Source organism: Acartia tonsa, chromosome 5 (genome assembly GCF_053477335.1).
Source record: "Acartia tonsa isolate MP-2025a chromosome 5, ASM5347733v1, whole genome shotgun sequence".
In the NCBI taxonomy this organism is placed as follows: domain Eukaryota; kingdom Metazoa; phylum Arthropoda; class Copepoda; order Calanoida; family Acartiidae; genus Acartia; species Acartia tonsa.
Window position 1 is genome coordinate 38,198,010 of NC_137264.1, and position 11,591 is coordinate 38,209,600.

General features: G+C 30.4%; 1 protein-coding gene and 1 long non-coding RNA gene across 3 annotated transcripts; one reads left to right on the forward strand and one right to left on the reverse strand.

Annotated features, from left to right (window-relative positions):
• Positions 1-1,468: 1,468 nt before the first annotated feature.
• On the reverse strand, positions 1,469-7,209 carry LOC145319443 (uncharacterized). 2 transcript variants are annotated; one of them, XM_080161575.1, is made up of 5 exons: positions 7,006-7,209; positions 6,032-6,129; positions 5,420-5,479; positions 4,760-4,840; positions 1,469-1,685 (listed from the first exon to the last, which is right to left on the reverse strand). In XM_080161575.1, exons 2-5 carry the CDS (start codon positions 6,120-6,122, stop codon positions 1,522-1,524), a joined length of 396 nt encoding a protein of 131 aa, XP_080017701.1. In that variant the 5' UTR covers positions 6,123-6,129; positions 7,006-7,209; the 3' UTR covers positions 1,469-1,521. The 2 variants fall into 2 exon arrangements, with proteins under 2 accessions (XP_080017701.1, XP_080017702.1); XM_080161576.1 differs by lacking the exon at positions 7,006-7,209 and adding an exon at positions 6,792-6,900.
• Positions 7,210-9,394: 2,185 nt separating this feature from the next.
• LOC145319444 (uncharacterized) lies at positions 9,395-10,633 on the forward strand. The gene is made up of 2 exons (XR_013879849.1): positions 9,395-9,539; positions 9,892-10,633. It is a non-coding gene; the product is annotated as an uncharacterized LOC145319444 (long non-coding RNA).
• The last annotated feature ends 958 nt before the right edge of the window (positions 10,634-11,591 follow it).

Sequence of the window (11,591 nt, forward strand, 5' to 3'; positions counted from 1 at the left end):
ACACAAAGCGACCATTTCTGCAGATTACCATTATTGCTTTAAACGTTTGGACACTCAACTTGATGAACCTTCCAATTAAAATTCAATTAAACTGCCCAAAGTTAATAAGAATAAGAAAACGTTATTGTATATCTTTGGGGACTAGTGTAATAAACGGCCCCAATGTCCTCTTCCTTCCAGATTAAACAAAAATATTCATTTTAATCAAGACTCAAGAAGGAAGATGAATTAAGCGTTTTAAAGAAAAAATTATAAAATTAACTTTAATTGAAAGAATTCAGTGTTTAGTAACGAAGCTACTTTATTAATTCTTAATGTCTGTCAGACTGGACGTTTTGGAGGAATTTTGTGATCATTGAGGATGTACATTATTTCATCGGCCATTGTCTTATCTCTTTAGATCCCTAGTATAACCATTATGCATGGATCTGCCAACTTTTACCTTCACTAATTTGGCAAGAGGTGTCATCTTCCTAGGATCCAAAGGGATTAGACATAAATTGATGTTTATCACCATAATGTATACACTAAATTCCCTCTTCTGTAGATTACAATTATTGGTTGAAACGTTTAATGAATTAACTAATCAAATTCTATTAAAGTTTTTAAGCTACTGAATGAAAAATTATTAAGAACTCCAGCAAGAATGAAAATCATAACAATGTATTTAGATTAAACGTGGATATTAAAACAGGGGGGGAATATTAGATTAAAGTTGCTAACATGGACATCATTTATTAGTAATTCGTTTATCAAGTAGGACGGGAGTAGATAGGCTAAAGAGGTTGGATAGGAGATATATGTATATTTTATCCAGTTACAAATTTTATTCTATTAGAGAACATATAATCTGGTGTAACATCCAAGTATAATTAATACATTTAAAACAACAAATGGCAGAATGACACATTTGTAAGCCAACATTATTTGCCAAAAAAATTATAGACATTTACATTTATTATGAATAAATTTTTAGTCAGACACATTGCCGTAAGTTATTAGTCATACAAAGAGAATGATTCAGGATATCCAAGCCAAATATACTTTTGTCTTTAATTCTTCTATAAATGCAACAGGATTTATCCTCTAGAGAGTTTCAGATATTCTAAATTTAATATAATTAAAGTATTTAAGAGTCATAGAGCAGGTATAAAATAGTCATTGGATTGAAGGTAAAAGAGAATAATTATAATAAATAATAAATCACGAAACCTTTGTAACAAATAGATTTGAAAATATTATCAACAGACCAACCGACTAAATAAATTATACCAAAATACACATTCTCCTCTAATAGCTTTAGAAATGTTTAAATATTTCACTGTACTACAAACTATTTCCCGCGGATATAAAATTGAAAAACTATATGTGTTCTAAATCGGACATTAATCGGTTACGATGAGATACTGGAAATCTTTTATTAAGAGGACAAAACAATTCTTTTACCTCATAAAACAAAAATTTAATACCTAGTTACTAAAATTTATTAAAATTGCATAAAGTTATGAATAATAAAATTGTTCAAGGGATAACAGGTCTGCAGATTCCAGTTCTGGGATGGCAGTTCTTGGCGTTCAATTTGTGCAGCTCACTGCGGATTTTCTGTGGTGGGCCGGTCAGACCAAGCTCCTCAGCTTCGGCCAGGTGGGGCGCAGCATCTGGGAAACACTGCACGGGCAGCTCACCTGAGATAAAAAAATATTTTATACCTTTTCAATATATATCCTATTATAGAAGGAATATAAAAGGTTCCAGAATGTTTTTGGCTATTTAATTTTTATATTTACTTCTTAATATAGTTTTAGCCATTTTTTCAATCTTAAAATACAGAGCCCATGGATGCTCTAGGGGCACAGCTATAAGTATATATAAACAGGCACTTAAGTCAGGGATATAAAGAGAACACAATGAACAACAAATTAAAGAAAATGATTATATACACAAAATTACCTCTACTGTATCTTGCAATTATTTGTTTAAAAGTTTGAACACTCAAATTAATAAACCAAACAATCAAAATTTAATTAAAGACCCAAAAACTTTAAGAGACTAGTGTAATAGACAGCTCTGTTTAAAATCAGTTGGGTTATAAAATATCAGCAAATAGTGTCAGAAATATTGACACGGCAAAGTCCTTATAAAAGAACCCAACTTGCCAGCAGACGAAAACGTACCCACGCTACCAATTAGGGCAGACAGTGGTTTGAGTTATAAGACTAAACTTGTACATTTGTTCAAGCTACCGACCACAGGGAAGTATAGCTCTGAATTGCAAGGTTGCCAGGCTACCAAACCCAAAAGCTTACCGAATGGAGAAAGATATTAGCTGTAGCAGTTAATAAAGAAAAACCTAGCTAAACTACCAAATATATAAACTTACTGAATAGAGAAAGGTATTGGCTGTAGCAGTTAATAAAGAAAAGCCTAGCTATACTACCAAATAAATAATCTTACTAAATAGAGAAAGATATTGGCTGTAGCAGTTAATAAAGAAAAGCCTAGCTATACTACCAAATATATAATCTTACTGAATGGAGAAAGATATTGGCTGTAGCAGTTAATAAAGAAAAGCCTAGCTATACTACCAAATATATAATCTTACTGAATAGAGAAATATATTGGCTGTAGCAGTTAATAAAGAAAAGCCTAGCTATACTACCAAATATATAATCTTACTGAATAGAGAAAGATATTGGCTGTAGCAGTTAATAAAGAAAAGCCTAGCTATACTACCAAATATATAATCTTACTGAATAGAGAAAGATATTGGCTGTAGCAGTTAATAAAGAAAAGCCTAGCTATACTCCCAAATATATAATCTTACTGAATAGAGAAAGATATTGGCTGTAGCAGTTAATAAAGAAAAGCCTAGCTATACTACCAAATATATAATCTTACTGAATAGAGAAAGATATTGGCTGTAGCAGTTAATAAAGAAAAGCCTAGCTATACTACCAAATATATAATCTTACTGAATGGAGAAAGATATTGGCTGTAGCAGTTAATAAAGAAAGGCCTAGCTATACTACCAAATATATAATCTTACTGAATAGAGAAATATATTGGCTGTAGCAGTTAATAAAGAAAAGCCTAGCTATACTACCAAATATATAATCTTACTGAATAGAGAAAGATATTGGCTGTAGCAGTTAATAAAGAAAAGCCTAGCTATACTACCAAATATATAATCTTACTGAATAGAGAAAGATATTGGCTGTAGCAGTTAATAAAGAAAAGCCTAGCTATACTACCAAATATATAATCTTACTGAATAGAGAAAGATATTGGCTGTAGCAGTTAATAAAGAAAAGCCTAGCTATACTACCAAATATATAATCTTACTGAATGGAGAAAGATATTGGCTGTAGCAGTTAATAAAGAAAGGCCTAGCTATACTACCAAATATATAATCTTACTGAATAGAGAAATATATTGGCTGTAGCAGTTAATAAAGAAAAGCCTAGCTATACTACCAAATATATAATCTTACTGAATAGAGAAAGATATTGGCTGTAGCAGTTAATAAAGAAAAGCCTAGCTATACTACCAAATATATAATCTTACTGAATAGAGAAAGATATTGGCTGTAGCAGTTAATAAAGAAAGGCCTAGCTATACTACCAAATATATAATCTTACTGAATGGAGAAAGATATTGGCTGTAGCAGTTAATAAAGAAAGGCCTAGCTATACTACCAAATATATAATCTTACTGAATGGAGAAAGATATTGGCTGTAGCAGTTAATAAAGAAAAGCCTAGCTATACTACCAAATATATAATCTTACTGAATGGAGAAAGATATTGGCTGTAGCAGTTAATAAAGAAAAGCCTAGCTATACTACCAAATATATAATCTTACTGAATGGAGAAAGATATTGGCTGTAGCAGTTAATAAAGAAAAGCCTAGCTATACTACCAAATATATAATCTTAATGAATAGAGAAAGATATTGGCTGTATTAGTAACTAGAGTTGGCTCGATATAACTATCTCCCTATTGGCTAGTTTTCTATATGCATATATATTTCTCAATAAATCTATTTTCCTCACCCGGCATTACTATTTAAACGGAAGTAAATATTTAATAATTTAAATGATCCTAAAAAGATCTTTTAAATTATATTTTTTTCTTTACATTACCATCACCAAAGGGTTTATTATATGATTACAATTTTAGTTCAATATTTGAACACACAAAGTGTCGCCACAATCGAATTCTTTTAAAACAGAGTTTTCTTAAATTTATTATATCATAAATTTAAATTTTCTTTTTTATGATTAGAAATTAAATACTTCATTATAATGTAAATAGCAACATGAAATGAAAAAAATGAATTTGTTTTTAATAAAGTAAAATAATGGGTCTTATCGTTCTGGGCAATGAGAGTTTATTATGGATTATTGGAGCACTATGAGTTTTCAACGAATAGTCCTTGGAAAACTTGAGCTCGTTTATAGACATTTATTTCCTATATAGATCTGACATGGATCTTGAAGCAATTAAGCAGGCCGTTTTGTACAGGTTAAAAATTGGAAGATTTCATTAAATAAAAGTTATCGCAAATATACTTAGTAAAAAATACTAGCTATACTACTAAATATAAAAACTTACTGAATGGAGAAAGGTATTGTCTGTATCAGTTAATAAAAAAAAGCATAGCTATACTACCAAATATATAATCTTACTGAATAGAGAAAGATATTGGCTGTAGCAGTTGATAAAAAAAGCCTAGCTATACTACCAAATATGAAAGCTTACCGAATGGAGAAAGGTATTGGCTGTAGCAGTTCATCAAGAAAAGCTTTGCTGGACACTGAGCCCAAGTACCAAGACAGGTGTCTAAAATCATAATATTGATAAACAAATTTTACACTATCTAAAAATTGAACAAGATTTAATTTTAATTATTAAATATCTAATATTAAAAAAATGACACTTTAAATAAAGATGACAACATCCATAAAAGCAAAGCAATAAAACTGTAGGACAAACGAACATAAACAATTGTAGTGTGTCAGAACTAAATAGGCAGAATTTAAATATATAAATCTAAACAAAGTTAGGTAAATTTGTTGCAAAACTACTGTTTAAGGATATACCTACAGGCTTATAAAATTATTATAGATATATTAAACTTAAAAATTTAGTCCCTATTCCAATAAGAATCTGTATAAAAAAAATAGGACAATTATACCACATAAATGGATTTAGCCAAAAATGATAAAAAAGAACAGTTTATAAAAGAACAGACATTCTTTAAGTTTTATTGATCATATACTTCCGGATTCGTACAGGAAGCACAACAAAAGTTTAAAATCGATAAGACAATTCTAGCATGCTCAAATTAAAGAAAAGAGCTGACCGTTACGAACAGACTTAAAATATAAAAAATCTTAAGCTTTTTAAAAAATGTTTTACCAAGACAAAGCCCAGTTCTTTCGTCATAGCAGGAAGGCCAATCACAGCATCCACTTGGACCTTAAAAAATTTGCATCATGGGAAGAGAACAAGATGGCTGGGTTAATCGTATTTTTACATTAGCTATTGATAAGTTATTATAGGTTATGTTAAGTTTGCCCAGTTTATTAGAAAAGCTATGATAAAAATACAACGAAACCAACCACTTTGTCTTATTTCCATTATTCAAATAATAGAGTAAATAACAACAAATTAAAAAGGAAAATTCTTAATATAAAGAGATCTAAACTGAAACTAGAAAACACAGAAATGAAAGCCCTTAAGATTAAATTATTTGCAATTAAGATTATTCTAGAAATGTTAAATTATAAAATATCAAAGAACTTTAAATTACAAAGAAACAAATTCCAGGATCCTGACAGTAAATATCTTTGTGAAAATTTGCTAGAAATTCACTTCTTTCTTACCCACCCTTCTGACCACTATATTAACTAAAGTTACAGCAAAAAAATTAGTAAACTTTACGCCAAATAAAATATTTTAACAACAGACCCTGGTTTTAGTCAGGAATCTTTAATTTAGACTTGTGAATAGAAATTATTAAAAACTTACCATCTCCAGCTGGAGGTGCGCCGCTGTCAGCTCCAAGAACAGCTGCATTGCTGACTGCTGCGAACAAGAGCACAAATAAAGTTTTATTCATGATTAACCTAAATTATACACATTATATAGTAAGAATAAGGATTAAAACATCCAAAAAGCGAAATAATTAACAAAATTGTAAAAATTGTATAATATTGTACCTTGCAGACTAAAGAATAATTGTTCCATAAATCAATAAACAATATATTATATCAAATAAAAATATTGTAGAAAAAACTTTGCTAAAAACGAAATAAATCAAAACAGCCAAAAAGAAATATTACAAGTATTAAGGTAAATGCTAAAACTGAAAGAATTTAAATAAAAAAAACGTTCCTTAACTAATAAACAAAGATGACAAAATCCATAAAAGCGAAGCTCTAAAACGATATTACAGACGAACATTAACTTTTGTTGAGTGTTAGAACTGAATATACAAAATATGAAAATATAAGGTTTGACGTAAATTTGTTGCAAAACTTCTTAATCTTAAATACTGAATTCTGTTTAAGGACATACTGACATTTTTAATACTGGACAATAGAGATGCTTCACTCATAATATTGTACCTTATTGTAATAGGAAACGGTCATCAAAAAATCAGATCACTCTGATATTTTTATCACATAAAAAATCATGTTATTAAATACGTAAAATATCAACATGTTTAAAATGGACGTACGGACATTCTGGTAACAATTATAGAGTTGCTACGCTTTCTAAATCGTACCCAACTACTCATGAATCCCCTTGCAAAGTTTGAAATCGATAGGACAATACTAACAGGCCTAAATTAACGTATAAATAGCTAACTATCTCGTACGGACGGAACCTAATTATAGAAAAGCTTCGCTTTTTACAACGTTTATAAAATTTCAATGATTCAAACGTTACAGTGAAATACTAAAACGCATCATATACACTTAGCTAACTAAAGAATTTACCTGTTACAGTGAGTATGAACTGTAACTAAACAAGCAACTGAACCATAAAGTTAAACTAATATTTCCTTTCCATTCTTTGTTTACATTTTAAACTGGTTTAAACGAAATAATTTTAAAATTACAAACAGTCTAAAAATATGTATATGAATTGAAATTTAGATTTAAAAACAGATAAAACTTAATAAAAATTATTAGAAAAAGATTAAAATAATTAAAACTTGGATGATTTTATTGTTAAGTACATAATCGTCTGTTTATCTTGGTGAGTTTTTTTATTAAAATTATAGTAAATAATATTATTTTCATTGAAATTTATGTAGTACGCTTTTTTTTGTCTGTAGAGAAGGATCTCGCTAACTGCTGAACCGATATGGTCCTTCTTTACAGTGAAGCTACTTATAGGTCTCGGGATGGTTTTAGACTATTTTTTTTTTATAAAAGTCGGGGTAGGTATAGTTTTATGCTATTTTTCTGCTCTTCCATATTCCTTAGCCCTAGATGCTAGGGGCGCAACCGCTAGTATTTAAAAAATCGAAGATTTTCTACGTTTAGGTTTAGTCCTTTCATCGGTACGTCAATACGTCCGTCCGTCCGTTCCTCTCCTTTACAGTGAAGCTTCTCATGGTGTTAGGCTATTTTCAGCCATTTCATATCCCTTCGAATCCTCTAGTATCATAGAAACTAGACCTTTAAAAAGCTTCAATGTAAAGAATTATTTTATTATTTTCTGTCTGTTTTGGGTATATATACAATGGCAGTTAAATACAGAAAGAGAGAGAAAGGGAAGGACTTTTTATTACAATAGTCCCCAAGGTTTTACAATTCTACAATAACGTTTCCTCATTCGTCGGCTTAACAGCTTTAATCTAATTTTATTGGTTGGCTCATTAGTTGAGTGTCCAAACGTTTTAAACACTAATTGCCATCTACAAAGGGGTAATTATGTGTATCATCATTTGGGATGTACTTCTATTTATCAGCCATTGTCTTATCCCTTTAGATTATCATCCTTGAGGTAGAAACCAATTGACTGCAAGTTTTCTCCAAAAGGAATAATCAACATTCCAGAATTTTCATTATTTTTTCTTACCATCCAGGGATTTAAAGGGATAAGACAATGGCCGATGAGGTCACAGTTAGTGGTTGAAACGCTTTGACACTTCATTAAATGAACCAACCCGTTTACATTCAATAAAAGCCCCTTAAAGTTGTTAAGCTAACGGATAATCGAAAACGTTATAATCTGACTTTGTGGACAAGTAAAATAAACAACCCTATGTATTATTGGAATCATCATGCAAATCGAGATAGGACAATTCTAACATGTTTTAATTATCGAAAAGAGCTTTGGACCGACCCTAGAAATAGAATGTAATATGAGGGAAACCGCCTATTTTTGATATAATATGATTAAATCTTTTTTTCTCTTTGTTTGTTCAATATGCACTGACATGAATTATGTATAAGGATATTCATTTATATTCAAATTTACCCTTTCAGTATCTATAAATAGAATTAAAGGTAGAAAAACAAAATAATAGTAGTAAACAAGTTGGTTTTAACACACACACAAACAAACACACATACACACACACAGACACAAAACCCATAGCGGGAGGGAGCATAGGGCTTTTTATTACACTAGTCCCTAAAGTTTTATAACATTTTCTTATTCATTGGCTTGAAACATTGGAGACTTTTATTGAATTTTGACTAGTTGGTTTATTAAGTTGAGTGTTCAAACGTTTCTCATTGTAATTATAGAAAGGATCATTTTGTGTATTATCATTGGGGATGTACATAAATTTTTCGGCCATTATCTTATCCCTCAAGATCCCTGCCCAAGATCCCTAACCGTACTGTATGCATGTATATATATTTACAGTTATTTTTAATTGCACAAATAAAAAATAATAAATTAATCCACTCTAAAAAATACTTTTAATTTAGTAATTTTAATTTAGTATACATCGTACTGAAAAATTCATAAAAAATGCCATAAAAATGTGTTAAAGTAAAAGATACTCTAAAGTCTAGAACGAAATTACTAGTTTAAATAATATGAATTGCATAATTTGAGTTTATAATTATTATAATTAACATTTGTTGTACCAATACGTGATTTTTTAGAGTGTTCATCCCCTTCTCCCTAAACGACCCGTTCCACTTATAAACCACCTTCCCTTGCCCCAAACCAACCAAACCGCTCACTCATGCAATCAACAAGCGGTCAACTGAACAGGGGTGAATATAAAAATAATTCTAAAAAAATTTATAAATTTGAAACTAAAAAATATTTTCAACTTAAATATAAATTTTATCAAAATGAAATTATGAAAATTGAAAATATAAATCCCTGAAAATGCTAAAAATAGACAAATACTTGAAAAGCATTTAAAATATTAGGCAGTTGCATTAAAGCAATCAAACCTGTAACACATTTTCTAAATTAACAAGAACACAAATTTACAAAGATGAGAAACTTGCTGGTCATTCTGGTTCTTTCCTTTGTTGCTATGTCAAGCGCGCAACAGGTATTTCTATTTTTAAAAGCGAAGCTTTTCTATAATTAGGGTCGGTTCGTACGTCCGTCTGAGATAGATAGCTTTTATTTGTTAATTTAGGCATGTTAGAATTGTCCTATCGATTTCAAACTTTGCATGGAGATTCCTGTGGTAGTTAGGTACGATTTAGAAAGCGTAGCAACTATATAATCATTACCAGAATGTCCGTAGGTTCATTTTAAAGTTTATTTATGGGGAATAACCTTAATCAGTTGGAAGGGGATGGGGGTAGTAGCTGTAACCAACAACCTAAGTTAATTTTAACAATCACGAAACCTTTTTTACATGAAATAAAAAAATAAAAACAACCATATATATTCAGTTAACAATGCCAGCTGGTTGGAACGAGGCCAAGAATATTGCCCGGGCCCTCACCCTCCCACCCGAGGACATCTTCTTCGAGTTCTTTGTCAAGGTCATGGAGTTCCTGGGCTGGCTGTTTGCTGAATGGTTTCTTCATTAGATTATATGGACCAGCCATTTGTAAAAATCTGCAAAATTTTCAAGTCGCGCCGTTTTTGCTGGCTGCGAAAAAACTAAATTATGCTATTTAAAGTCTTTCACAAGTTTTAAAGTAACGACGCTTTTCTACAAATCTTACATGTTGGTCTGTTTTTAAACCATATTTAGACGTCACCAAAACTGTCCCAATTTTGTATAACTTTTGCGGAACAAGTTCCAATTACGTCATATTTTTCTTTCCCGAAAAAGAGAAGGGGGAAAGAAAAAAAGGGGAAGGGGGGAAGAAAAAAGAGATGGAAGAAAAGGGGGTTTTCCCCATCTCTTTTAAAGAGATTTTCTTCCCCCCTTCCTTTTTCGGGAAAGAAAAATATGACGTAATTGGAACTTGTTCCGCAAAAGTTATACAAAATTGGGACAGTTTCGGTGACGTCCCATATCTATATAGCTAGGCAAATTGTGTATTTTTTTCTACTTCTAAAAAACAAAACTTTTTAATCTTGTATTTTAAAAAAGGCTTACTTTTGGCTACTATTTGGCGTAACTGTTCTTGTTTTACTTTAAATATCTTAAAGTATTTACAAATTATTATTTTATTTGGGCATTATTAACCAAAATTTGTGTATATTAATTGTTTTTATATGTATCCTAAATATAAATTATCTAAAAAAAATGTTTTTTTATTTTATTTAATTTAATCATTTTATGTACATTTATCAGCCATTGTCTAATCCTTTTAGGTCATGTAAAAAAACGCCCAACTAATTTCAAATTTTTCACGAGAATATCTCAAGTCCCTTATAACATTTTAGCCTAATATTAGTAGCGAAAATACTCTATAATCACTTTGTGTGTCCGTCAAATTAGCAGTCAGTAACGTTAGGGTAAAAATGTTATTTTCTAGGCTGATCTTGAAGATAGACAGCTGAAATCTTTAGTGAAGATTCCTTTCAGTATATCGTTTTGTCCGTCTATCTGCCGGTCATGTTTCTAAAGAAATAAATCTAACTTTAAAAAGGTTTTCGAGAATTCTTTTAACTTTTGAATATTATCTATTTTTCTATTCTTAGTTATGACAAATCAACATCTGAATTTTGTCTGTTTGTTCATGCAATGATTTTTTAGCTTCGCTGTTTTTAAGGTTGTTGTCATTCAACCGTACAGTGTCATCCAGGTAAAAAGCATTTTTTTTGTCTTCAATAGAACACTAAATATGGCCAAAATACTTCCTTGTCAAAAACTGGTTTAAGTAGTTACATTGTCAATATACTGTCAATAGTGATTCATAGGAGAACAAGGTACAATATTATAAGCAAGTCATCAATATAATCAATCCTAAAATAAAAGTATGTTCTTTTACTGTATCCTGTATTTAAGCAATTATACAACAAATTTATAAACAATGTACATACAAAATAATGTTCTACCTATAAGATTCTGACACTCTAAGAGAGGTATTGTTGTTAGTCCATACTTATGATTGTAGAGCGTTCATTTATGGATGTTGTCATCCTTGTTATTGCTGTAAACATGGAAGAATCAGCAAGATTTACAGGTGTCCTG